At 42.9% G+C, this 27,046-nt stretch overlaps 1 protein-coding gene across 2 annotated transcripts in view; it reads left to right on the top strand.

Moving 5' to 3' along the window:
- Positions 1 to 27,046, top strand: part of LOC136579258 (serine/threonine-protein phosphatase 2A regulatory subunit B'' subunit beta-like) — a 63,227-nt gene that overhangs the window by 17,394 nt on the left and 18,787 nt on the right. Inside the window, exons 1-7 of one of the 2 annotated variants that reach the window (XM_066579662.1) lie at positions 879 to 1,434; positions 12,822 to 13,007; positions 18,806 to 18,909; positions 19,907 to 20,009; positions 21,056 to 21,130; positions 24,105 to 24,191; positions 26,073 to 26,226. In XM_066579662.1, the coding sequence (XP_066435759.1) occupies positions 1,288 to 1,434; positions 12,822 to 13,007; positions 18,806 to 18,909; positions 19,907 to 20,009; positions 21,056 to 21,130; positions 24,105 to 24,191; positions 26,073 to 26,226 (856 nt within the window). In that variant the 5' untranslated portion in view covers positions 879 to 1,287. Of the gene's footprint in view, positions 1 to 878; positions 1,435 to 12,821; positions 13,008 to 18,805; positions 18,910 to 19,906; positions 20,010 to 21,055; positions 21,131 to 24,104; positions 24,192 to 26,072; positions 26,227 to 27,046 lie in introns of those variants that run through there. The other variant, XM_066579661.1, reaches the window with a different exon arrangement.

The following is a 27,046-nucleotide window of genomic DNA, read 5'->3' as shown; positions in this document are numbered from 1 at the left end:
ATCAATCCACTGATCATTCCACTCTTGTCTATGGGCTGAGAGATGAATTGCAGGTTGGGCCCTTTTACTTTAATGACAGATAATGGCCTATATATGAAGGGACAAGTGCAGTCAATACCGCTGAGGATCAATGCGACCGTCAGAGAGGGGAGGGTGGTGGGGGCTGTGATTAAGGCACGACCTAATGGTTGTAAAAAATAAAACCGTATGCACAGATATTAGCTTGACTTCTGCTTACTGCGAATACCAGCATTGACTCATTTCAAGGATATAATGCCTCTTCCTCAGTATTGGGGCACATGTCAGGAATAATTGGAAGCGTGTGTCAATTTATAGAAGTGTAATGGGACTGAGCTGCAATTCACACAATGACCATGAGCAAGAGTGGTGCTGTTCCTAAAAGTAAGTAGCCATGTTATTCTAATCTCCTACAGTCTCATTGGTTTTGTACACCTCATAGTAAAGTTGTCCCTCTTGTGTTATACAGTCAACTAGGAGCGACTCTAGTGGTTGCCTGTGTGTCGGAGTCCTGTGTGACTATTCTCAGTGAGCGATCCATGATAGCTGGGGGTTCTTTAGGATAAGAGCGCTTTCCTAATGATTACTGTGGCACAGAAGGTGCCAGAAGGAAATGGGGCCATAAAGTGGTGTCTAGTAGGTTCAGACAAGCCATGCATACCCACTGATTGCTTGGAGGCTGCTTAATGTTTTGCTACCTAAACAAGGTCACAGTGAAATCAATGAGCAGCACTGTGCTTTACAGAGCTAGATTGTGCTGATTGAATGACTGCCCTGTCCTCCCTGGTTTATCAGTTGCTGCACATTTGCTGATGTGATAGAGGCCACATTGAAGGGAGCTGGAATGTTGGAGCACTGGTGAATGCCTGCGGACAGTCCGCGCCACTCTATGCCCAGAGTACTGCTGTCTGACAGGCACAGATTGCCACTCGCTCTTCTGTATGACGTTTCCTATTCCCTGCCCCCGTTTGTGACTCTGAACTCCTCTACTGTATGGAAAGAAAGAACCTGTTGGAGAGCGGAGTGTCTGGAATGCCTTTTGTAAAGGGCAGCCCCCTCCCCATGCTGACTGTACTAGCAGTGTCTGTCCCTCTGCTAGTCTCTGTCAATGTATGGACCTACAGAGCGGATCTGTGCTGCTCATCCTTTCTAGAAGTTGCTGCCTAATTTTTGACTTTTCGGGATAAAGGAATTGAGATTCTATTTTGGAAACTTTTTTTTCTTTTCTCTTTCTTGGTGTCGTCATATATTTTTTATTTTTTTATTTTTATGAAATCTGGAAATATGAGGATAAAGGAGATCTCTTTGAGGCAAGACCCAGACCTTAGGAAGGAGCTGGCATTGTTGGCTCGTGGATGCGACTTTGTTTTGCCTTCAAGATTTAAGAAGAGGTTAAAGGCTTTTCAGCAGATTCAGGTTGGTGTTGGGAGATCTGGAATGGGCATTTGCACCAGTAATTGCTGCATCCTGTGAGATTTAAGGTGTTAAATGAGAATTTCACTTAACCCTTTGTATTTGGGCACGCACTTTGAACCTAGTGCTGGCTTTCTTCGCCATTTCTGATGTTTGTTTTTTTTTGTTTTTTCTTCTAATGGGTAGTAGAATCTGTAGCGTGTGCAGATAGGAAGAAGTGCTGGAGAATTGGCACATATGCTGCTTGTAATATGCCTGTAAAGTCTTCTGTATGGTGCGGTACTTGTAGATTATCAGCAATTTGGGCTGATCCTGGAGTAACTGAAAGAACTACGGTATGCAGAGGACAGCTGTCAATGTGGTATTTTGTGATACGACACGCTGTTATCTACGGCCTGTGTACTTCCATGCATAATATACACAAGTGGTCACTGCCGCCTGTTAGCCAAGGTTAGAAGAAAAGCACAGAAGTGTAGAAATCTTTCCTTTCTGCTATGAACTACTGAATATTTCTGCCCAGCAGTGATCTTATTGTAACACGTCCGTAGTCCAGATTCGTAATACAGATGTGTTGCCATATAGCCTTCTTTTACATCAGTATTCCATCAGTATTTGCTGTCATTAGTTTTATTTTCTGCTGCCAAATATGGATCCAGAATTGCCCAATAGAACATACCAATAAAGGCAGATACGTGCTGTATGGCTTGCTAGTAATTGGCCACATAGCCTTGTGCTGCCAGTCACGTTTGGGTGACAGAGCATTTTCCCCTATAAGGAATGCTTCTATGGTTGTTTATCTCCACAGTTGTACAATCCTATAGAGTGTTCTGCAATTATTAATTTTGTGTCCGAGTTGTAGATTAAATGCGAGGCCTAATAGAGGTCCCATGCGTCTCGTTCACACGGTGTATTCGGAAGCGGAATCTGCCACATTTTGGCATTCGGTTAAACGCTTGTCAAATTAGTAATCGTAGTTCATACGGCGCAGACTGTGGTTTACACAAGGATATTGTCAGGCTGCTGAACGCAGATTTGCATCATTGGCTGGGGCTGAATCCACATGCGGATCTGCATGAAACCCGCTGCAGACAAACTCATCTTCCAACGGGAATCTGACAGTATTTTGGCCCCTATGAACATGCAGAAAGCATCCTTCACATGAAGTTTTTAGTGGATTTTTTTTCTAGGGGGCAGACTTTATTTACACATTTAATAACATGTGTTTTTCGTGTCCTATAGAGAAGTCAAAAATCCATGGCAAGTGGGAAAAGCACTGATTGTAGAGTGTTTAATACTCCCCCATTGACTTATAGCTAACACCTGGCTCCAGCATTTTTGCCCAAAGTGATGAAAAAGCCATAAAAAACATCATTTTTCCTAAAAGGATTGTGTGTGAAGCCGCTCTGTTATGTCGCTGTAATAGTGCTGTGTACATGAGGCCTTATGCTGACACCTGTCTTATTTCAGTAGTTTGTAGCTTTAAGAAGTTGGAGCGTCAGCTTCACGCCTATTGAAGTCAATGGAAACCTCGCACTGCCCCTACACTTCTTGCTCAGGATGGGACATGACATCCTGGGGATTAGGTCATCAGTAAGCATACACACACCGTTTCTCAACCCCAGTATATTCCGTATCGGAGTGCAACAAAAACAGCATTTGACACCAAATGGCAGGTGACAAAAAAGCACAGTGGTGTACAACTCTATGCATCAGCCATATATTTGGTGCTAAGAAAGGTATATTTGGTACCAATGATAGAATACCAATCTGGTTTGAACCCTGAAGCAGTACTACAGGAAGTTTCTCTCACTAAGAAACCCAAACATGGGCTTCTATGAAAACTGCTATCTACCTTGTAAGTGGCGAAACGAGGTCTGCCTAGTGCTTATGCTGAAAATGGCCCTTCCAACATCCAAGCACTTTTGAATGCAAGTCTGCATATTGGCAAAGACACTTGCTACTGTGACATCGGTAATGGCAGCAACCTCCCACCATATTGCATCTGAGGGTGTCAATCATAATATCCTACACCGTTTCCATATCCGTTGGAAGCTACTCTTGGACTACAGACTCACCATACGGTTCAGCTTCACTTCTCTCTCAGCTGTTTGACACATGGAAGAGGAATGCCAATATCTTGCAATAGTATTCCTAAGGATTTTCTTAGCAATTCCAGTAATTGATCCTTCACATCCTCCATAGTGCGGTCGGACATCTTTCGGCCTCCTGTGTGTTGAGTTAAGACACTTTGGGTTGTCTCATCAAATTGGTGAAAAAATGAAATGCAGTATTTTGTCTGTATACTTCCATCACTATACTAATTGAAATGCCGTAACATTGTTTAAATGAACCCGTTTGACATTATTCATTAACAATAAAAACATGCTATTCAGCGGAGTACGTGTTTGTGGCCTGTTTGGTGATCACGTCCGGTCAGTCCACTTTGATGAAAGGTGTGATGGTTCAGTAGACATAAAGGGAGATTTATGAAGCTGTTGAAATCCAAAAACTTGGTTGCATATAGCAACCAATCACAGCTCCACTTTTAATTCCTCATAGTTCTCTTGAAAAACGGAAGCTGCTCTGTGATTGGTTGCTATGGGCAGCAAAGACCGTTTTTCTTTTAGACCATTCTAATAAATCTGCTCCATGTCAATTTTCATAAGAAACCATACAGAAATTAAAACGTTATTGGGGAATTGTTGGGTTCCCTAGTGGAAAAATCACTCTGTAGAATCCTCCCAACCCTTTTGGTTTGGCTTGTGTGTATTTGGTATAGTTTAGAAAAACTTCACCAATGCATCAAAATCTATTGCAAAATTAAAAAAAAAAATTCTAAACTTTTGACTGTATTGAAAATATGTGATATATTCTTCTTCTTTTCTGGTTGTGTTCTGTCTAAGTCCAAGGGGAAAAAAGAACACCTCCTAAGGCTGCCTGTCCACGGCCATTGGGAAATCCTGCGGCGAATCTCCGCCGTGGGAGGCGCTGCCCGGGAGCAGGAGTCGGCAGACGGATCGCATGCTGTGAATTGCCGGCCGCGAGCACTCGTGGACGGGGGTGGCGCTTTCCATAGCAACGCTATGGAAAGCATTCACTGCGTTCCCCATGGTCGGATTATCACCACGGGGAACGCAGTGAAAATTTGCCCATGGGCAGGAGCCCGAATACCAAGCTCACACGACTGGGTCTGATTCCACGTTGGGATATCCGCAGCGGAAGACTCGTGAATGATCACAGAAATGGATTGTGTATGGTCGCTTATGCATGTGGTTTTCCGTGCAGATGTACATTTAAGGACAGCATATCATCTGCGCAGAAGAACGAACGCAAGCAGGGAATATCATAAAGTTTCCCAATCCCCTGTCCCCAGAAATACCCCTCTATCGCTCAGGCGTCATTCTCTTGTGTTGTCCTGGTGAGATGTTCTGAGAGCCTTTGGGACGGGATACTGCTCTCTAGGGTTGGCTGGTTTATACTACTTCTTTTGGAAGTAGTATAAACCATTAAAAAATACAAATTCTTGTGGAGGAAGAGCCCAGAAGAATAAGCAGAGGTTGCAGACAGCAGTCTGGATGGTTGTGTTGCTCTGTAGACTCTGTCCTGCATTGTCTGCCTACAAATTTCTGCTTTCTTTATACTATTTATTATCTGGTCTCCTAGCAATGTGCGTTCAATCCGCAGTCCATCCGCAATGTAACTTTTTTTTATCTACTTTTTTTTTTTTTTGCTTTACTGCAGCACATTTTATGGAACGCCTTGCCCATTGTTTTACAGGGAAATCTTATAACACGTAATGTGCATACGAATGCATTGTGATTAGAGTTGAGCGAACCTACTCTGTTCGAATATTAGCGTACTCGATGGAGCTCGTTACTCGAACGAGTATCAAGCCGAGTTCGACCCCCGCCCCAGTTTTTGGCTTTTCCTCTCTGTGACGTCCCTGTTTTGGCCCCTCCCTGCCGCGACGCAGCGCGCGCCAATGGCAAATTTTTTGGCTGGCTGGCTGAGAGAGAGACTCGGCACCCCACATACAAAAATGCTTGAGTCTCCCATTGTAGTCAATGGGGTTTGTTACTCGAGTAGAGCTCTCGAATTTTACAAAAAGCTCGACTCGAATAACGCGGACCCGAGCATTTGGGTGCTCGCTCATCTCTAATTGTAATGTTTCCCATTGAAGTCTATGGAACCCGCTTGTGATCCTATCATGGCCCGAAATCGCGATCGCTTGCATAAATGTAGCCTTAGCCAATATTGCATCACTTATAAAATTGTGATCCTCATGCATGCAAAAGAACCTTACTGGTAGTTAAAATTTAACCTTTATTTGATATCTTCTTAAAAGAACTGGTATGTACATACAACGAACGAAAATTTAATGCTTAAAATGTAACTCCTTCTCTGATTTAGAGGAGGTAGAAAAATTATATGTGATCAATGGTACTGTCCCTTCCAGAGTGTTTTCTCGGGGCCACAGAGCCATTTGATGCTCGTGTATTCTTTAGAAGGCGATGGTCACAATGCCCTATTTATTGCCTTGATTCTACTGTTCACTTCTGGATCAAGGTACCATTTAGATCCCATATGTTCATAAGCGGTCACTCTGATACTTTATTTACTATGGATAGTCAGAGCCAAGAGTAGCCGCTTGATTAATAAACCCACATGACAGGGGGTGCTATTATGCATAAGACACCCTCCATCAGGTTATAATTTATAGATCTGTCTAAACAACTCTCTCAGAAGTATCTAGGATTGATGGTTTTGTTCGGTCACAGACACGTCAGATTTTTGTTCGTATCTGATCCTTATGGAGTAAACGTTATTTTTGTGGAGCTTAGTCCTTATCATCCATTATTTCCATCAACGCGTTTCTATGACACTCAACCAGTGTGTCACTTCATCAGGATGGATATATGTAGTTAATCTGGCTTTGTTATAATTGCCCCCCAGAGAGCTGATACCATTACAATGCTCCTATCCACATAACGCAAAACGTCATGCACCGTGTTAAATGCCCTTTGTTATATTAGGGCTATAGCACGTTCCCTCACTAAGAGTATGTAGTGTCTATACTGATACTGATAGTCACCAATTATGTGCTCCAATTCACATAGGTGTGATACACAAGGCAACCTGTTTGACTTAGTTGCTAGAGTATCCACACCTAGGCTCTTATTTATAGAGCTTAACCTTTATTGAGCACGTTACCCTTCAGCCCCTTAGTCTGGGCAAGAGGGTTAGAGAGTGAATACTCAAAGTCCCCTTTTTTGGGGGGAGTAAAACGGCAGCTTTTGGTGGCCGCTATGATAAGTCAGCAGCCAACCTGGACGCAACATTAGAGACAGAGCTAAATCAAATTCACAGGGCTTAATTCAGTTGTGGACGCCCCATTGTTTCCTATGGGCGGCTAGAGCTACGGATCTCCCGCGCGGGAGATCTGTGTGGATTTTAAAAAAATCATATCTATGTGTGGACATTGGGCCTTATACTTGCCTCCCTTGTTGATCCTCCGGTGTCCGTGTTGGAAGTCGCCACTCAGTACATTGAGTGGCGCTGCTAAGTAGTCCGCTCATCATAAAATAAGAACAAGTGGACTACTTTGCAGCGCCGCTCAATGCACTGGCTTCCAGCCCTGATACATGGGAACGACAGGGGAGGTAAGTATAAGGCTTACATTCCTGGACTCAGCGGGTCACCTACTTTTAGCCCATACGTTTAGCTTATAGGGCTAAATAGAGGGTGATCATTCCCACTGCTGTGTTCTGGCCTGAGAAGTGTAGACTACTCCACCAAGCACAAGTGATACTTCTATCGGAGGCCGGTTGCTGTTGGACCTCTGAGGAAGCAAATGGGCAATAATTGAAATGCACAAAGATCAACAATCAAAAATCTTTTGTCGTAAGGTTTTGTTCATATCTGCATTATGGTTTCCGTTAGTAGCCGAAACCATGGTGTGGTGCTGGATCTGTTGCCGATCTACCAGTGGCTCCCAACAGCGGTTTTGTCATGTTGTCCATTCTTTTTGCTGGACAAAATATAACCATAGCACATAATATAACTTGGTGTAGTTTAATCAGCCTAATTTACTCATGCATGCATATAATAGTGGGGTAGATTTACAAATCCTGTGTAATATTTAGACACTATTATATGAGGCCAGACAATATAAAGATGCACCAAGGTTCTCACAGTGGCTCATGCTGGATGATAGATTTTGTGCGCGTTGAGGCGTTGCTGTCTAACTTTACATCCCCTCACTATTGGTTGGCTTGTTGTTTTGCACCAAAATTTTGGCACATTGTATTTCAAGCTATTCACTAAGCCATGGTCCGTTGTTACTTAGGACACAGAGTGCCTAAAACACACAAATGTGGTGCAAGGCATGAATGCCAGTGATGTGTTTTGTTTTTTTTTGTTTGAGCCAGAAATCTTGACTTATTTAGCTTGCCAAATCTCCCCCACAGATGACCGTAGATGTACATTGGCCTCGTTCAGAAGAAATTGTATAGCTTGTATATAAAATGACAAATAACTGTGGCCTCTGCAGTGCTAGGCACCCTATCAACACTTTAAATAGGTCCTGTCACTGCATAAGATCAGTGGGACTGGTGACCTCATGGCTCTCCAGCCGTAGCGCTCATAGTTCTAGGCCCTGTAGTGGGTTTTTTTTTGTTTGTTTTAAAATATGCTCTCCTTGCTTTACCTGGACAGGCTCTTGGGTCCATCTCAGGTCCAGCTCATTGACCTCGAAATGTGTCAAGTGGGCGATCCCCACTGCATCACTCTCAACAAGTGATGTTGGGCTTCATTGACAATTCAGCATCACCCATGTGAGCGGTGGGGGCCACTTGACATATTGAGGAGCCTGCACAGGTGAAATGAGAATCAGAGGGGTCGTGGGTACAGAGCCAATCTCTACTGACTTGATCCCATCAGCTCTATGGCTATACATGTCCTAACTGCCTATGCCCTGTTAAGTTAGGATGTATATAGGCGTCCACAGTGTATGGAGCGGGCTTGGGAGCCAACCCCCACGCCATAACAGCCATGATCAGAGATGGCACCGTTCGGGGTGTTTAACCCCTAAATTAACAGACATTTAAATGTCCCGAAACCGACCCCAAACTCCACCCCACCAGAGATTGCAGGAATGTCGTTTAGGTGTCATGGAAGCCTAGGGTGCCTCTTTAAATATGGTATATTTATAGTTCCAGTTAGACTTAGGTGCAAGTGGGCACAACTCTCATCAGACAACACATGAACATCAGTCGGTCTGCTGTCTGATTTACACATAGGCAGAACATTGACATGAACTGGCATTTCCTATTTCTCGTCCATGGACGGGATAGGAATAGGACATACCGTGTTTTTTTCATGTGGACCATTGCTATGGAAATCATTGCGATTCTCCACTCGTGGCGGGCAATTCGCAGCATGCTGCGAATTGCCCCTATTCTCTGCGGCCAGCCTATCTATCAGATAGGGCTCACCGGCGGAGATTCGCGGTGGCTCCTGCTCCCAGGCGGCGGAGACTTGCCGCGGGACTTCGCAACGCCCATGGACGGCAGGCCATAGATAGGCTGGCCGCGGAGAATCGGGGCAATTCGCAGCATGCCCGCCGCGAGCGGAGAATCGCAATGATTCTCCGCTCGTGGACAGGGGCTGGCGCTTTCCATAGCAATGCTATGGAAAACTTCGGCCGGCGTGATTCGCCGGCAGTTTACCGCCAGCGAATACACTGCCATGGACAGGGGGCCTTATGTTCTGTGAATGGAGGAAGAAGGGGTCGTGTGTACCGATGACTGCAACAGGGAATGGCTGATATGGGACCTGCATCTGTAGTTATCGACCTGCATCATAATAATGGTGCATGTGGCATCGGGAATAAGTTGTGTAAATGCAAACTGTGTGGCGTTACCAAGTTAGAGGTACTATGTAGCAGGTAGTGTACTAACTAGAGACTGTGAACTTGAACAGTGCAAACGGACTACTATCTGTAAAACTGCAGGTGTAGACGGCGTGCACGCTACCAGGCATGCTTGGCTGGTGGATTGGGGAATTCTGGAAACTGGTAGCAGCATAGCAGTTGCAGAGGACCCAGTGTATCCTTAGACGAGTGGCTGGGGCAGCCCAGTGAAATAATATCTATGATGGTAATGCACATGGGTTGAGTAAGTGCCATCAGTCATCCTGGGGGCCAACTGGAGTACCTGGCCTCAAGCAAGGACTGTAAATTATTGCACCTATTCTTCTGTTATGGATCTGCTGTTTCAGTGACTCTACCCACCAAGTGTATGAGTAACCATTTAAGCTTATACCTCTTTTAACCCCTTAAGGACCATGCTGTTTTGTACTTTAACCCCTTCCCGCTGCAGGGCGTAAGTTTACGTCCTGGGAGCCTGGTACTTCCCGCAACATCCCGCCGGCTCTCGCGATGTCATCGCGAGAGCCCGGCCTGTCACCATGGTAACAGGACGCCAGACACTGACGTCCTGTATTGCCTATGCCTATGATCGCTGTATAAGCGATAAGGCATGGCAGAGCAGTAGCTCTGCCATGCCTTATGACAGCGATCATCAGGGCAGTGGTTAAAGTCCCTCAGAGGGACTCAAACAGTGTAAAAAAACATTTTTTTTATGCTTTTTCTCAGATTAGCATAAAAAAGGTAAAAAAAATAAAACCCCACATATTTGGTATTGTCGCGTCCGTAACGACGTGTACAATAAGTTACACATGCTTTTGACTGTGCACGGAAAAAAACGCAAAAAAAAACGCTTAAAAACTGAGGCAAAATGCTAATTTTTAGCATTTTGCCTCACTAAAAACGCAATAAAAGTGATCAAAAAAGCCGTATGTACCCCAAAATGGTAACAGTAAAAACTACAGCTCGTCTCGCAAAAAATAAGCCCTCACAGAGCTCTGTACATAGAAAAATGAAAAAGTTACAGGACTTTGAATGCAGTGATTTAGAAAAAAAAAAGATTTCCAAAAAAAGGGTTTTTATTGCAGAAAAGTGGGAAAACCTAAAAAAAGTAAGAATTTTGGTATCGTTGTAACCGTACCGGTCCGCAGAAAAAAATGGAATGTCTCATTTATGCTGCATGATTAACGGTGTAAAAAAAAAATAAAAAAATCTATGGCAGAATTGATGCGTTTTCTCTCCCTGCGATCATAAAAAAAAAAAAAGTTTTACAATATAGTCAATGTACCCAAAAGTGACACCGATTAAAAACTACAGTTCGCCACGCAAAAAACAAGCCCTTATACAGCCGCGTCGACGGAAAAATGAAGTTATGACTTTTGATAAACGGAGAAGAAAATCCGCCAAAAATTGTTGCGTCCTTAAGCCCAAAATAGGCCGTGTCACTAAGGGGTTAAGGTAACAGACACTTCTTAGGGATTTTACCCATGTGGCGGTTTTACTGCCCTATTTTGTTTCCTTTAGCTACCAAAATTATTTTTACTGTGTTTTTTTCCCCGTGACATATAGGGCTATTTTTTAAATATCTTTTTCACTGACTTTTTTTTCCCTGTTTTTTTTTTTGTTTTATTGGAGGTAAAATGCTAAAAGGGGTTGTTTTTTTTTGTTTTTTTTTTTAAACATTTATAGTTATTTTTTTTTTTTATTTAGTATATTTATATTTCTAAAATAAAGTATGGGAATGGCTTACTCTATTTATTCCGAACGTTTTGATATATAATATATAGGCCGCCTGCACACGGGCGGAAATCCCGCGGCGGTATTTCCCGCGGGATTTCCGCCACTGAAAGTTTGCATAGGAGTGCATTACAATACGCACTCCTATGCAGACGGCCGCGGTTTGGCCGCGCGAAATCTCACGCGGCAAACAAACCGCGGCATGTCCTAATTTTGTGCAGGGCTCGCACTCACCCGGCCGCCGGGCGTGGGTGAGTACGCGCTCGTCTCTGCAGGCTCTCGGGTCGGGTCCCGCGACGAGAATTCTCGCTGCCGGATCCGACCCGCTCGTCTGCAGGCGGCCGTATGGTTTTAGTTTACAGGGCGCATACGGCGACTGTTTTTGTTGGCGTCGGCTTTGTGTTATTTTCTTTCTTATGTATGCATTGCTATTTTATTCTGTTATTTTGTTTTACTGATGTATAGGATTATGTTTTTTCTACTATGTCCCCCATGATGTCATGTAAGACCTCCTGGGGGACATTCACATGTTTGTTTGTTTTTTTGACACTTTCCCACTGTAGCTGGGGCATCCATAGGAGCCCCAGTTACAGGGGAAAACAGCCCCTGTAGTGACAATAGTCACTGGCAGAGCTGTCCAGGGTCAAGTCTGACCCTCCAGCTCTCCTGGAGCAGGGAACCCAGGCTGTCACATGCCCCCCCCCCCCGGGCTCCCGATGTGAAAGTTAGTTTACTTTCACTTGAGTACACAGTGCTAATTAAATGCTCCTGGTTACCAGCTGTTACTAACAGCTGATAACCCGTTCCTGACTCTGATTAATTGCAGAGCAGGAGGCTTAAAGCACTGCCGTAATTTTTACTATTGGAGGTGCTTTAAGCCCAGGACCAGGCGCTGTAAGGTTTACTGTGCCTGGTCCTTAATGGGTTAAGTCAGGTTCACATCTGCGCTGGAAATGTCTTTTGCAGATCCGGCACAAAAATACTGGAAGAAAAAGCAACGCATGCAGTGCTTCTTCCGGTAAAATGCCGGGCAACTGAGCGGAAACCAGACTCCATTATATGGGGTCTATTCGACATTGTTCACTTCCATCATAAAACGGACCTGTTCGACCAGGAGATTTCCCTTTTCTGCTCTCCGAACTAAGCAGGAAAATGGATGCCTTGCTGCAGATGTGAAAATAGCTTTACAGACGCTTATACTTCCCCTCTAAGTGGAGCACAAGTGTACTTAACAAAGAGGACTGTGCCTCTATGTGAGAACATCAATTGTTCTGGTTTGCACCAAAAGTGTTTGGAACATTCCAGTGGAGTGCAGTGCAGCCCTTCTCACATCTGTGCCATTGTGATTGTGGCCTAAACATAGCTAGTCCTGTAATCTAGACAATGCTCTGTAACCAAACAGCCTGGACTCCAGACTGATGCACTTCTTGGCTGGAAGCAGGAGGAGGATGTCTGCAGCCTCCAAGTGTGAACGACTCATGAGGAATAGTGAACTAAATATAAAGTTCTATATAACCTTTTGGTTGACTATTGAAGAAAATTTCTACAGTTTAGCAAATTAATGACCAAAAATCAAAGAAAAAAAAGTTGGTGCACTTTGCATATCTGAAAATGGATACTCATTTATAGGGTTGTTTATGATTGTGCATTAACAACCATTACACAATTACAATGATGAAAAATGATATTAATTTCTAATTAAAACCCATTTCTCTTTTTATTTTATCAGGTACAGCCAAAGAGGGAAGAACCAAGAACTCCTACCTTAAGCCAGCACATTCCAAAATTCTATTTTCCCAAAGGTTGTCCAAAAGCCAATATTAATGTGGATAGTATCATTTCAAGGATTGAGAAGACCTTTTCTACTCTTCCAAATGAGCGAGCTAGTCTTGAAGACATGAGCAAAGTAGCCAAGGTACAATTACTTAAATTAATTAAAGGCAGCGTAACACGGGACTGTTGGGTGCATAAGGGACAGACAGCTGTCCCACCAACTACTACTCCTGTGCTCTCACAAAGTCATTCAGAGAATGGAGGCTGAGCAGCCAGCGGTTTCTTCTGTCCTCCCGCCTCCATTCACTACATGGTAGTCTCTTGGTTTTTAGGTGAACCAAAAATCCCAAGGAATCCTTTCACGGTATTATGGATCCTATACTGTAAATGCACCAAAATACACTGAAGGGAAATGTGAATGTCATATTTAAAATATAAGAAAACAAGAATCAGCGCCTACTCACACAAAACGATTTTCAAAAGGATGTGAGATACTTTTGAGTACTCACCTGGTGCTCGGCCAAAACTCCTGTCCAGGAGATTGACCGGCACCTTATATCCGAGCTGGTATATAAAGCATAATTTGGTATATATAGAAATAGAATAAATAGAGGATATAAACATTAGGAGTATTAATATAACATAAATGGTAATTTTTAGAACGAAATTTTTAGAATGAAAACTTTAGAATGTATTTATAAAGTATTTGGGTATTCATATATAAAATGTTGTTTTTTACAATGGAGGAGGTCTATTTGATAAAGAATGAAGATAGTTATATAGTATATTTAGTAGTAAAATCGGGAAATGTAATTAATGGCTAATTTGAATATAGTAATATCTCTATTTTTAGAATATAATTTTAGTAGTTATTTATAGATATAGATAATTTATGTTTTTTAAATAATATTGTGGAATATAGCAGATAATGAAGAGCATAAGCGAGTTGAACGGACTTTTAAATAGCATGTTTTGCTGCTTTTTATGAATGGAGAACCGTAGTAGTATGTAAAGGGTTACTGATTAATGATATGACGTGTTATCCCACATGAAGCAGAGGGCGGCTCCTAAAGTTGGCGTCTGAGCACTCTCGTGAGTCTTAGTAATCTATAAAATGTGTACTGTGTTGTTTAATTGTATGCCTGAAGAGAGCGGGTAAGCCCGCAGAAACGCGTAGCAAAGGAATCAATAAACCATTTAAAGTGATTTACGGACATTGTGTCCTCTATCTCTGCTGGAACCCACGAGCGCGGGGGAAATTTTTCCATTTGATACGAGATATTTAAAATATAACCTTTTCTAGGAAAAGGTTAAAATATAAGATGCCTCAATAATTCACAATAAATTTGTCAAAATCAAACGTACCAAAGGCATTGATAATTGTCACATGGGTAATGCCATACCACATGTATGGAAAAGGTTAATCTATAACACAGCGATAAGAAGGAAATCTATGCAAAATATATTTCAGTGACTATAAAAGTGATAATGATGATTATAAAGATGGCTCTTACCGCTCCTGTAGACCCGTCAATCTATCTAGGTACGATGATTTTTTATTTTTTTTCCATGAACATTGTTGGCTGTTAAAAAAAATAAATAAATAAAAAAAAATTTCTATACTCTCCTATTCCTCCACATGCAGTCTCCTTACGGCATCTCCTCCTCTCTGAGGTTCTCCAGTTCACCGGAGTTGTGAAGGCATCATTCCTCGCATTCTCCTTCCTGCAGGTCAGTGAAGGTCACGTCCCTGTGACGTAGCGTTCACTGGCTAGGAAGGAATGCTGATCTATTGCAGGGACAGCTGGCATGCACAGTCTCTGCAATAGCTCGGCACTCCCTGCTGGGCTGTGAACTAGTGACGTAGCGTACCTTGCCGGGCAGGAAGGAGACTGTCTGTGAACGTACGTAACCTCACAGTAAGCAGAGGAATCGGCCAGCTGGAGGTCAGGTGATCCCCCGGGACTGCAGCAGACAGGAGAAGATCAGCGAAGAGAAGATCTGGTAATTAGACTGACGGGGAAGGAATAATTAAGTATAGAATAATTTTTTAATTTTTTTTTAATTTTTTTTTTTTTAATGACAGAACCCCTTTAAGGGTGAGCTTAAAGGGAATAGACTGTCCCTGAATATCCCTTGTAACTAAATCAAGCTACGCAACAAGGTGTGACCTCATTGCCCTAAAATGAGCGCCTTCACGGATACCCTTAAAACTCTAAAAACTCTGTTATGACCCTATTTAGAATATAGAAGCAGGGAATACAAACGGGGACAACATTGAGAGAGACATCCGCAGTTAATGGCAGAAGGACCCAACACGTTTCATCCTACCCACGGACTCATCAGGGTACAAATGGAGGAGGAAAAAAACAAAACCGGACCAAAGCACTGCGTAACGGAAAAAAATCTTTATAAAATACATGTAATATGATCATAAATTGCACATAATCACTGAACAGCACTTCAGAGAGTGATTGCCAAAAAATGCAATCATGCAGCATCTTGTAGATACAAACCACAAATCTAATCAACAATCATGCAGCAACCAATACGGCAAATCTGTATACATGTGACAGCAGTAAGCAGACTGCATATGGCACTAGTGTGACATAGGAAAAGACTCCATAATGCAGCGTACGGCCAGCATGATGCATGCAGTTACTTAGTAATACGGCTCTACCGAGGCATCACACTGCTGCTTTAAAGGGAACATCTTGTGTTTTAATTTTAGCTTTAAGTCTGTAAAACCAGAATATTGTATTTGATCCATTTTTAATTTCTTTGTAGCCATGAATTCTTTTTTTAAGACTTTTCGTGAAGCAGCCATATTTGAGAGGCCCTCTTGATTCCTGTGTTATCTATATGGACAGCTGTGTTTGCTTTATGGCAGCTGTAGTAAACAGGAGTCAGTTGTAGAAGCAATGTCCTAGAGGACTTTGTACTCTGGGAGTGATGAAGTGTAGCCCCCTCCCCTATATAGAGATTAAAGAATAACACATTGGCCTGTTGCGTCTGCTCTAGTGGCCAGTGTGAAAACTGAAATATTTTAAGATTTCGTCTCCCTCTACAGCTGTATCTCCTCCCTAATGACACAAATCAAAAAGAGTTTGGCCTCTACAGCTTAAAGGGGTTGTCCCGAGGCAGCAAGTGGGTCTATACACTTCTGTATGGCCATATTAATGCACTTTGTAATATACATTGTGCATTAATTATGAGCCATGCAGAAGTTATAAAAAGTTTTATACTTACCTGCTCCGTTGCTGGCGTCCTCGTCTCCATGGTGCCGACTAATTTTCGCCCTCCGATGGCCAAATTAGCCGCGCTTGCGCAGTCCGGGTCTTCTCCTGTTCTCTATGGGGCTCCGTGTAGCTCCGTGTAGCTCCGCCCCGTCACGTGCCGATTCCAGCCAATCAGGAGGCTGGAATCGGCAATGGACCGCACAGAAGCCCTGCGGTCCATGAAGACAGAGGATCCCGGCGGCCATCTTCAGCAGGTGAGTATGAAGACGCCGGACCGCCGGGATTCAGGTAAGCGCTGTGCGGGTGGTTTTTTTAACCCCTGCATCGGGGTTGTCTCGCGCCGAACGGGGGGGGGGGGGGTTTTAAAAAAAAAAAACCCGTTTCGGCGCGGGACAACCCCTTTAACTCAGTGCCAGGAGGTCACTGGGTTTCCTAAGGGCTTTAGTGAGATACCCAGGGCAGCCTACTAATTGTGCCTGCTGTTAAAGGGGTATTCCAGTGTTTGAATGAGCAATATCAAATAGAAGAGTTATTTCACATGCAGAAACGGTACAACAGTAACGCTACATCATAATGAGTTTGTAATGACCTTTTCCTTTTTTTTGCCACATTGTTGCTCCCTACGTGCCCTCCTTGACTTCAGTAGCAGACTACCGTTCCTATCTTGCATCGCAAACATGTTGCTTTCCTCTGTTGATGGAGTCTCACATAAGTTCCCAGCTATACACCTTTGTAACACTGGTGACCAGCAAGCAGAATACGGGTCATAACCTTAGCCAGCAAACTATAAACCTCACATGTTTGGGTCAGTAAGTGGTGTGATTATGTGGAAAACTGCTGAAAAGATTTAAAGGGGCTGTCCGGGTGCGAGGCAACTTTTAAAAAATGAATCCAGTCCTGTTAAAACAATAAAAGCAGGGGTAATTGCCCATCCGCTGCCGTGGCATTCCAGCGCTACAGCCCTAGCATTTTTTGTGGACCAGATACCACCTGACTGCTACAGCGAATCCGAGGACGCAGCAGTTGGGTGCCATTCTCCCGGCATCATGGATGCCAGGAGAATGGCTGCTTATGTGGCTTCTGTTCCACATCAAAGACCAGGGAGAGAGCAGGGCTGCAGCGCCGAATCAATGGGGCAGAGGATTGGCAAGTAACACTGCTTTTATTGTTTTAACAGGTTTTGATCTTTTTTTTTTTTTACTTGCCTCACTCAGACAAAGCCATTTAAGGCCGGCTGTACACGAACTATCTGGACCCCACATTCGTCAGTCATAGGCAGTACAGATTTTTTTCTCTAAATATTAGTATTTCCCACGCTGTAGCTAGGCGATGACACGGGTACCTGCAGCCCATCTGCAATGCCAATTTGTCAATTGTGGATGGGCTGCGGGTCGGACGGCCTCCATTAACTTCAACGGAGGCCGTCTGCAGCAAAATAGAGCACTCTGCATTTTTGTTTTTCCCCTCCGCTTACGGAATACGCAGTTCATTTTCGGGAGTGTGAGACAAAAAGTGAAGGTACATACCTTTTCAATGCATGCGATTTGCTACAGATCCTCTGCGGATTCCACAATTGGAATCTGGTCGTGTGAGGCCGGCCTAATTACGGTACTACATATCGATAAATTTATTTACCCCATGCTTTCAATAGAAGTCGTGTTTTATATACCGGACTACCCCTTTAATTCATAACTAAAGCTCACGATCTTCAACAATATATGAACATAACATCCATTCAATCAAGGCCTGTGGGTCCCATGTTTGTCTTCTCGGTGACCCTCGGTATAGGAATACAGTCTGCTGCAGTTGAACAAACAGTATGCTGATACATACCAGATGGAGGCCTACATTGTTAGAATGTATCAGGTAAATGGGGGTCCTATGAACACATATAATACATCGTGTGCATGTAGCCTCACTATACTATAGATTGGCCTACAGATGCAGCAAAAGTTACATTTAACATAGGAAGTTTTCTGCAACTGTGTATTTGACATGTTAAGTGTCAAGTTAACATTTGATACATCCGTAGATATTTCGGCCATTGTTATGGCCAAGTCATTCATAGCTTAATATTTTTCTTCTGATATATTATCGGGCCTTTTGCTTTCTGGCTCTGTGTTTTCAGCATGGCCTATAATGTTGAAGAATGCTTTGTTTGCCCCTCCATGCACATTGTTTAACATTTCTGCTGCGTGCGCCAGAATTTCCTACTGGGACAAACACCCAGGATAGCTTAGAAGACAAATGCTGCTCGTGATTAATTGGAGAATTTAAGAGCTGGCTCTGGCCTGTCTTCTATCATTACCTTGTATTACAGTGTGTCATTTCCACAAGGCTATATATGGCCATCTGGTAATGTTTGTCTCAGCCTGAAGGTTTACAGTGCAGAACTTGCTGCCTCCAGATGCTCCGAGTTATCTTACTAGTCAGATGGCCATAAGAATACATACAGCTTTCTGTTTCCTGACAAAGTTAAATTGACTTTAGAGAGCCAGGAGAAGAAAAGGAAATCTAAGTGCAATTAAAATGCTATGTCCGCTTTACTGCCTGCTCTTCCCAGTGTTGGTAAAGACTTGCACTACAGTTTTAATTAAATTGCCTATTGGAATAGCTATAAAAGGAATTTGAGTAGTTTTAAGTAAGATATTCATAATTCAAGAATACTTTACAACTTGCATATATTTTTTTATATCCTAAGGCTTGTGAATGCCCACTTTATTGGAAAGCACCGTTGTTTTATGCAGCTGGTGGGGACAGGACCGGATACGTGTCTGTTCACAAGTTTGTGGCCATGTGGAGAAAGTAAGTGCATAACTTTTTTTTTTTCTTCACAGTTTGCACATAATAGGCAAGCTAACAAATTGAGAGTTGGTCTACCTTAAATTGGGAGTTTTAGGCGTTTAAGCACACAGCAGGGACCTGTACAGGAAGATGTACAGCAGTACATAGTCTCTTACAAAGTTTGCTGTTACAAAGCAACTATCCACTCTTAACCCTTTCCAATCCAATGTCGGGCCTGCCCCGACATCATCATTTTCCTCCACAGCTCCAATGTCGGGACAGGCCAGACAAATCGGGTGCAGATACTCTTGCACGGATCCTCATCAGGGACCCCCGAGGAGAAGGCAGAAATGATTTTTAACTTTTTCTGCCTTCTCCTTTACACATTACATAGCTGGACGGAATCTCTCTGCATTACATAGAGCTATCATGTGACCGCCGGTGTTACCTGACCCCAGCGGTCACATGATCGCCGAGACGGGAGGCAGAAGGGGGAATGCGGAAGTATTACTACCGCATTCCCCCCACGGTGCAGTGAGCACCTGCACCCTCCTGAACTGAACTCTGTCAGTTCAGGAGGGTGAAGGGAAAATGTATTTTTTTTCTCATCCATTCTCCCAAGCTCCAATGTATTTGGAGCTGGGGAGAATGGATGAGAAAAAATAAATGGATTGGAAAGGGTTAAGCAATTCCTCACCCTGTACCCAGTCAGGTCCCGCTTTTACATGGGACGACTATCTCTCAAAATTGCTCGCTTGAGCAATCTTTTTCAGTCAGTAGTTGGCCCGTGTAAAGGTACCTTTTAGTCATGAAAATGAAGGGGCCACGGCGCTCCGGTAAGAGATTTTACCCCGCTTATTAATTATGCTAGCACTGCAGTCCATACCTGCGGCTGTGCCTACATGATTAGCTTAGCTTGGTCTCCTACAGATATGTATGTGCTGGGTCATTGATGCTTTACTCCCAGAAAACCCCTTTATAGTATTCTTCCACACTGACTCTTCGTTGTATATTTCAGGGTTTTACAGACTTGCCACGATGATGCTGCAAAGTTTGTGCAGCTATTAGCCAAGCCAAGCTGCGTTTACTTGGAGCAGGAGGATTTGATACCATTTTTACAAGTAAGCATGGTACTTTTATTTTTGTGGGTTCTTGCCCTTCAGCTCATGATAACGATCCCTAATTGATTGTAGTGTTTGACTGCTAGCTACACATATGAAGTATAAATTCCAAGGCTCAGCTCAGGTTTTCTGGATGGTTTTATAAATATAGAATCTGACTCCTGACATAAAGAGTGTTTTATGTACGGTACCTCATTGTGTATTGGTGCGTACAACCTGACGCAGGTAACCCCCTTCACTTTGTGTTTAGTATAAACTCTTAGGAGTCCTGACACCTAGAATTATCCCATTTTTAACTTTTAACATTTCTATTTTGTTCTCGTTTGGTTTTGTCCCCCTTCAATAGATTTGGCCTTTTTTTCCTGCTTTTTATGCTTTAGCAGTAGTAATAATTTTTTGCCACCTTCTGTCTAGTTTTATACAGTGATGTCAGCTACACTAAACCTATTGCCAGCTTCTCTAGTGAACCCAGAGTGGTTTCTTTTCTCTTTTTCTTTTGCTAGTTTCTTTGACATAAAGTTTAGTTGCCCTTAAGATGGCCATTTTAATGGTGTCCACTGGGCACTCACTCTTGCTGGTTAATCTACCATGTTAATTACATTTTTGAAAAAGTCATCCATATCCTTGAAATTAGCATATGAAAAGAAAACGATCAGGTATGTTGACATCCAATGTGCCTGACCCTTCTGTCCATTGACATCTGTCATTGGAGCAAGAGTCTGGATTCTGCCATGCACATTAGATGGTCATCTGGTCCCACAAAAATCAAGGGGATTTGGTTAACCTTCATCTAAGTGTATGGACATCTTAAGAGCCAAGGGCAGAATTTAGCTATGGATATAGAGATACAATAGAACTCAGACCATTTCAGAAGCTATTCAAAACAAGTAAAGCAAAGTACTTGCAAAGCTGCTCACACTTTATGTAACGTCAAACTGAAATTGTGTTAAGGGGCGAGTTACACTTTGAGCTGGCCACCACTCATTTGAAGTTATTCGTGGCCTACTAATGGTTTGCTAATATCATGTTTCCTCTCTTTCCTACAGGATGTGGTGAACACTCACCCTCACTTAACATTTTTGCGAGAAGCCTCAGAATTTCATTCCCGGTACATTACCACAGTACGTAGCCCGTCTCTACAGTACTAACACTATAGCAGGAAAAGAGCCTTATCAAAGCCATAAAGGGTTGTCTCAGCACAAGGACTGACAACATATTGCTAGGCTTTTAAGAGTCTGTTGGTCATCCCAGGGGACTGGTCTCTGACCACCAGCATTGCCGAGCACAAGAGGCCTCAAATCCCTGTTCTTTGCCCAACATGACAAGCATGAGCCATTGTTGTCCATAGAGCTAATTTGGAGAGTCAGGAACAGCCAAATGTGTGGTTTCTAGTACTACTATTCATTAGGCATGGTCATAAACGATGAGTGCATTATTGTCAGACAACCCCTTTAAATGGAACCTCTCATGATGTAAATGGTGTCTGTTCTGCAGGCGTTATGTTGTAGAGCCGGAGGAGCTGAGCGGATTGGTTTAGAGTTTTGTGGAAAATTCTGTATAATTTGCATGTCTTTAATTTAAATAGTCACTGCATTTTCAGGTAGTTTGTGCTTATGTGATTGCCAATGTGATAACTAGCAAAAGTGCAAATCAGTAAAAACTAGTAATGCGCTCAGACACTAGGTCAGTAAGATCGGAATAGACTCACCCGGCAGATGGGAGGGAGATCAGCTGGTGGCCGAAAACTATCTTCCCGCTGGATGTCCAGGAACACCTTGTAAATACAGAACACACTGGGTCCACGTCCAGGGTGTAGACACGAAGGTTCCGCTTTTATATAGAATAGGAAAGTGGGTCTCTGGCAAAAGACCCAGAATACAAAGTTCATCGCCTAAAATCCTTATTGGTTCTCTATCATAATACGATCGATCCATAATAACGGTTCCACCATCCTTTTTTTTTTTTTCTTAAGGAATTTGTTTTTAGCCAAAAGATAGTTAACAAATAAACACAGGCAACTGGCACCACAGGTGCCATACTCATAAATGTGGTACATTGCATAGATACCAGGACAGAATAATCATTGCCTATGTATATACGTGCATTCCTTTTTGACACATAATGCTTGGCTAAGACTTTATATTTTATCTTTATCAGCTACTGCTAATCAACAGAATCACAGAGGAAACAAACAAACTGCAAATGAACTAAATCTAACATAGTGCATTAGTAGTTTTTACTGATTGTCTTTACCCCCACCTATCTAATGGGGGGGTTTACTTTTCCCCTCATTTGCGGCTCTTCACTGAGGTGGATCGTGTGAGGATCTTGAAGAACCTCCCAGGGAATATTGTGTGTCGTCTATGGTTCCAAGGCGCTATCCAAAAGTGCAAATCAAATTTTTTATTTTTTTATTTTTTTATTTTTTTTTACCTAAAATGACATTTTTGTATTGAAAAAGCCCTCTAAAGTGCTGACCACTAGAAGTCTTCCTTCTAATTTACAGTCCACTGCCTGTTCTCAAGTGATGTCAGTCTTGTTATCTTTATTACTAGAGACGGGCAACAGGAAGAGGAGGAGTGGGATGACTTGCACTGTCTTTACAAGTTAATGGAGGAGAGAGGCATGCTGCTAGAGCTAACCTAAAATTAGAGCTACATTCTTCAAAGGCGAAACTAATTTAATGCAGGATAGAAGTCATATAGTGTAGAAATATGTTGTTCCTCATGTACACATACCATGGCTTATTCTGAAAAGTCATTTTAAAGCCGCAGTATGCTTTAAATCCCTCCTGATTCTTAGCTTTGGTGTCCATTGGCTGTTTCTGCTTTGTAATGGACTGCTATCTTTGTATGCATAGTGGGTCATAAAGTAGGACTGCCCCTGTGAGTTGAGAACCCAGAATGGGCAGGGATTTAAATGAATGAAATGCAAGTTATACTGAATCTTTTCTGACAAAACTAGATATCAATCTTCTCAGCTCCTCCTGTTCTATAATATACTGCTGGCAAACTGCACTGCATATACAATCTCGATAGGTTCCCTTCGTGTGTGCTCCCACCGAAAACTTAGCTGTATATACAACTAACCCCAATATTCATCTTTTCACATTTACATCAGTCCATGTAGGTGACTAACTGGAGGTAACACCAGTCACCAGTGACTTTCTTCTATGAAAAAATGATTGCGGAATCAATAATAGATCACCTTTGATCATGGAGAGCCTTTGCTTTAAGGTTCCTTTACATAGGGTGATTATCGCCCAAATAATCGCTAGAAACAGTGAATCCAGGTGATAGTCACTGGAGTGTTGGCTACTAACACTCGGCACTGAGTGAGAAAACACTCACTTGTCAGAGTTGCTTGGTTTTTAGGTCACCTAAAAACCAAGCAACTGTTGGCCCATGTTAACAGGAGTTGCTCAATCGTTGAGCGACTGCCTGTTTACAATGAATGGAGATGGTTGACTGGCAGAGATCTGTAGCCGCTCTGACTCCATTCACAGAACTATCGCTCCTGTGTAAAAGAACAAGAGCAATAGTCACATTCAACACATTTGACAGGAAGGCTAGCATAGATGGCATTCGCTTAAGGCTACATTCACATGGCTGAGGGCGAAATCGGGCCATGAAAATGTAGTTCTCACGACGATGTGAAGTTTGATTCTAAATTGCATCGCTTCTGTGAAATTGCGATCCTCACGTGCGTGATAGAATCACAAGTGTTTCCCATTGACTTCAGTGGGAAACATCACATTCGCAAGCACATCGCACAGCATGCCTTTCAATGTCTTTTAAGGTCCCATTGAAAACAATTGGCGAGGTGTTCCGAAGGAATGCCAAAAGATAGAAAATGCTGCGATTTATGTTGCAGCATTGCGAGGAAAACAAAAATCGCTCATGTGAATGGATTTCATATTTGTACGCATTGCGCAATACTCGTGCGAGAATGTCGTTCATATGAATAAGCCCTTCTACTAAACTCACAAGCACACTTAGAAATCTGCTGTAGATTATTTTCACGGGGTGACTGCCCCAGTATTAAACGGCAATGAAATGGTTTTGTGCTGTAAAATAATTTGTAATTTCTTTGTAGGTAGTTCAAAGGATATTCTACCTTGTAAACCGGTCGTGGTCTGGTCGGATCACATGTGCGGAGCTCAGGAAAAGCAATTTTCTGCAAGTGAGTGTGACCCATTTTATGCGGACGTGATCACATCTGTACTCAGATAACCCCTTCAAGCTGTACAATTGTTTACCACCTGTCATGCCCAGAGTGTCTTTATACACACAGTATAACGGCATATATATAGGCTTAGAATGGAGCTAAATAGTTTCTGTTGGATTTATTTTGCATTGTATGCTGTGTAGCCAGCGCCCTCTCATAGAAGTGAATGGGAGTTGGAGGCAGCATAGTACAGCAAGCTTCATGCTTTCTACATCTCAAACATTATGTAAATAGTGTTCTGCTATGCTGGTTCCCCAACTCCCATTCCCTTCTTTCGGCATTACAGAAGCTGCGTGCAATGGCCAATTTGTCTGTTTAATTGGCCCTGATGACCAGGGGCTGTGTACAGCCATATTTGATGCAGACAAAAAGCACTTTGGCGTTCAGCCACTGCAGTTTTTAAGTGTCTGCATGATTTTGTGGGATACCAGCTGTTACCCAAAAAACAGCAAGGCTGTTAGAATTAGCCCAGTGGTTTTGCGGGTGAGACTGCTGGTTTACACCATAATCATGTGTGCAATTTACTCCATTTAAAAACCACAGCAGCTTCATGACTACTTTTTTTTTTTGCCCTGCCTTTTCTCTAAATTTGTGCTAAACTGTAATATGAGGCACAACCCCAAATGGCACAGTACCTTAAAAAGATTAAGTAGATTTCTTATCCCGAACAACCCCTTAAATGGAATCTGTCGCCTACTTTTAGCCCTATGAGCTAAGCTTATGGGCTAAAAGCAATGGCTCGCTGAGTCCGGGGATGCAAGTGTTATACTTACCTTCTCCGTCGTTCCCCCAATGTTAGTGCTAAAAACACCTGCTCGAAGCATCGAGCAGCACTGCAAAGTAGTCCATCTATTCTAATTAATAGGCAAACTACTTGGTAGCACCACTCAAGTCACTAAGCGGTGGCTTCCAGCACTGACACTGGAGGAACAACAGGGAAGGTAAGTATTAAAACTTACATCCATGGACTCAGCGGGTCGCCTACTTTAGCCCAAGGCTTAGGTTATAGGGCTAAAAGTAGGTGATGGTCACAAAGTATTTGAAACTTAAAGAGACTAGTCTATGAAAAGCATTGGAAAGCGTATATAGGCTCCTGTAAAATATACGGCATACAATATATGCAGTCTTATATTGCATAAGTGATAGGTCCATACTGCTACCCTGTTTCCCTGAAAATAAGACCTACCCTAAAAATAAGACCTAGCATGATTTTCCAGAGTTTTTGAGGATGCAAAATGATTTTTCAGGCTTTTTGAGGATGCTTGAAATATAAGCCCTACTCCAAAATTAAGCCCTGCTAACAGTTAACTTAAAAAGTCAATTTAAATAGTGTCCAGGCAGCTATACATGTGTCCACCTCTTCAAAACTGCACTGATTCTTTTCCCATCTGCAGTGATGCCAAATTGAATAGTGTTATGGCTGAGCATGCACAGACTCCGCTCCTTTTAATGGGGCCGATGTAAATTGCCTGGTAGTTGGCTTTTTTTCGGCAGTCACATTGAGAGTGAAAAGAATGGCTACGGGCATGCACGACCGTCACTCCACTCGGTCGTCTCCTCGCTGTGTGGGGGTGCAGTGGGAAGTAATAAACTTAGAATGGCCTGCCATTCGGAGCTATAGTAAATGCCAAGAGTTGGAAACTTCAGTATTGGGATACTGCATTCTGTTGTAGTAAAGCAAGTTAACAAAATGTGGACCTGAACTAATCTTCCTTCTATATTAGCCAGTGGATGTAGTTATCAGCCTACTGAAGTAGAACCCTTCTTGGCCTACGTGTTCAGTCTTCTTTATCCATCAGTGAAGAGCACACAGTCATTCACTCCTTTTCTTTTTAGCATGTGGCACTGTTGGAGGAGGAAGATATCAACCAGTCAACAGACTATTTTTCATATGAACACTTTTATGTAATTTACTGCAAGTTCTGGGAGCTTGACACCGACCACGACTTGTACATTGATGAGCAGGATCTGTCCAGGCACAATGACCATGGTAAAACAATCTCTTCTCACAAACGTTATAATGGTTTCTACTGTACTCGCTCTATCATTCCAGCCATCTGGCAATGTTTAGTTTTGTGGGTTTTTTTTGTTTTTTTTCATCTGTGTGTTTATTTAGTTTTTTGACTCATGACTGTGTGCAAGTAAACAAAATTCACCACCTCTTACTTCTATGGTTTTATATATCATGACAAAAAAGGTGTTTTTTAGAAGGTCCTAAATTTAGGTGAATTTATCCATGTGTATGGTCAGATCACAACCTAGTCCTTTCGGAGATTTAGGCCTCCTTCACACGGGTGACAACACATCGCTGCGAGAAAATCACAGCGATATTGCATCGCTGCACCGTGCGATATATCTGCCATATTCTCGCAGCAATACCGCGATTTTGTAGCGCTACAAAGTCGCATGTGATGCTACAAAATTAAATACAAGCTCTACCCCGAAAATAAGCTGTAACTAAAGGAGGAAAAAAAAGTATACATCACCTATTCCGCACTGTCCGGGGCACAGCCGCAGCTTCTCCCCAGGTGCCGACACTGATCTTCTTCTTCATCCTCTGGCCAGGGATTGAAAAATCCCCGGCTGCTGGAAGCGCTGGCTGTGATTGGCTGACACTTAGCCTATCACAGCCAGTGCTCGAAGAATGGCTGTGATTGGTTCAATCACTGCCATTCATCGAGCACTGGCTGTGATTGGCTAAGTGTCAGCCAATCACAGCCAGCGCTTCCAGGAGGCGGGGATTTTTGAATCCCCGGCCAGAAGAGAAGAAGATCAGTGCCGGGACCTGGGGAGAAGCTGCGGCCGGGCTG

The sequence above is a fragment of the Eleutherodactylus coqui genome, chromosome 1 (genome assembly GCF_035609145.1).
Source record: "Eleutherodactylus coqui strain aEleCoq1 chromosome 1, aEleCoq1.hap1, whole genome shotgun sequence".
In the NCBI taxonomy this organism is placed as follows: domain Eukaryota; kingdom Metazoa; phylum Chordata; class Amphibia; order Anura; family Eleutherodactylidae; genus Eleutherodactylus; species Eleutherodactylus coqui.
This window is presented reverse-complemented; position numbering and strand designations above follow the sequence as displayed.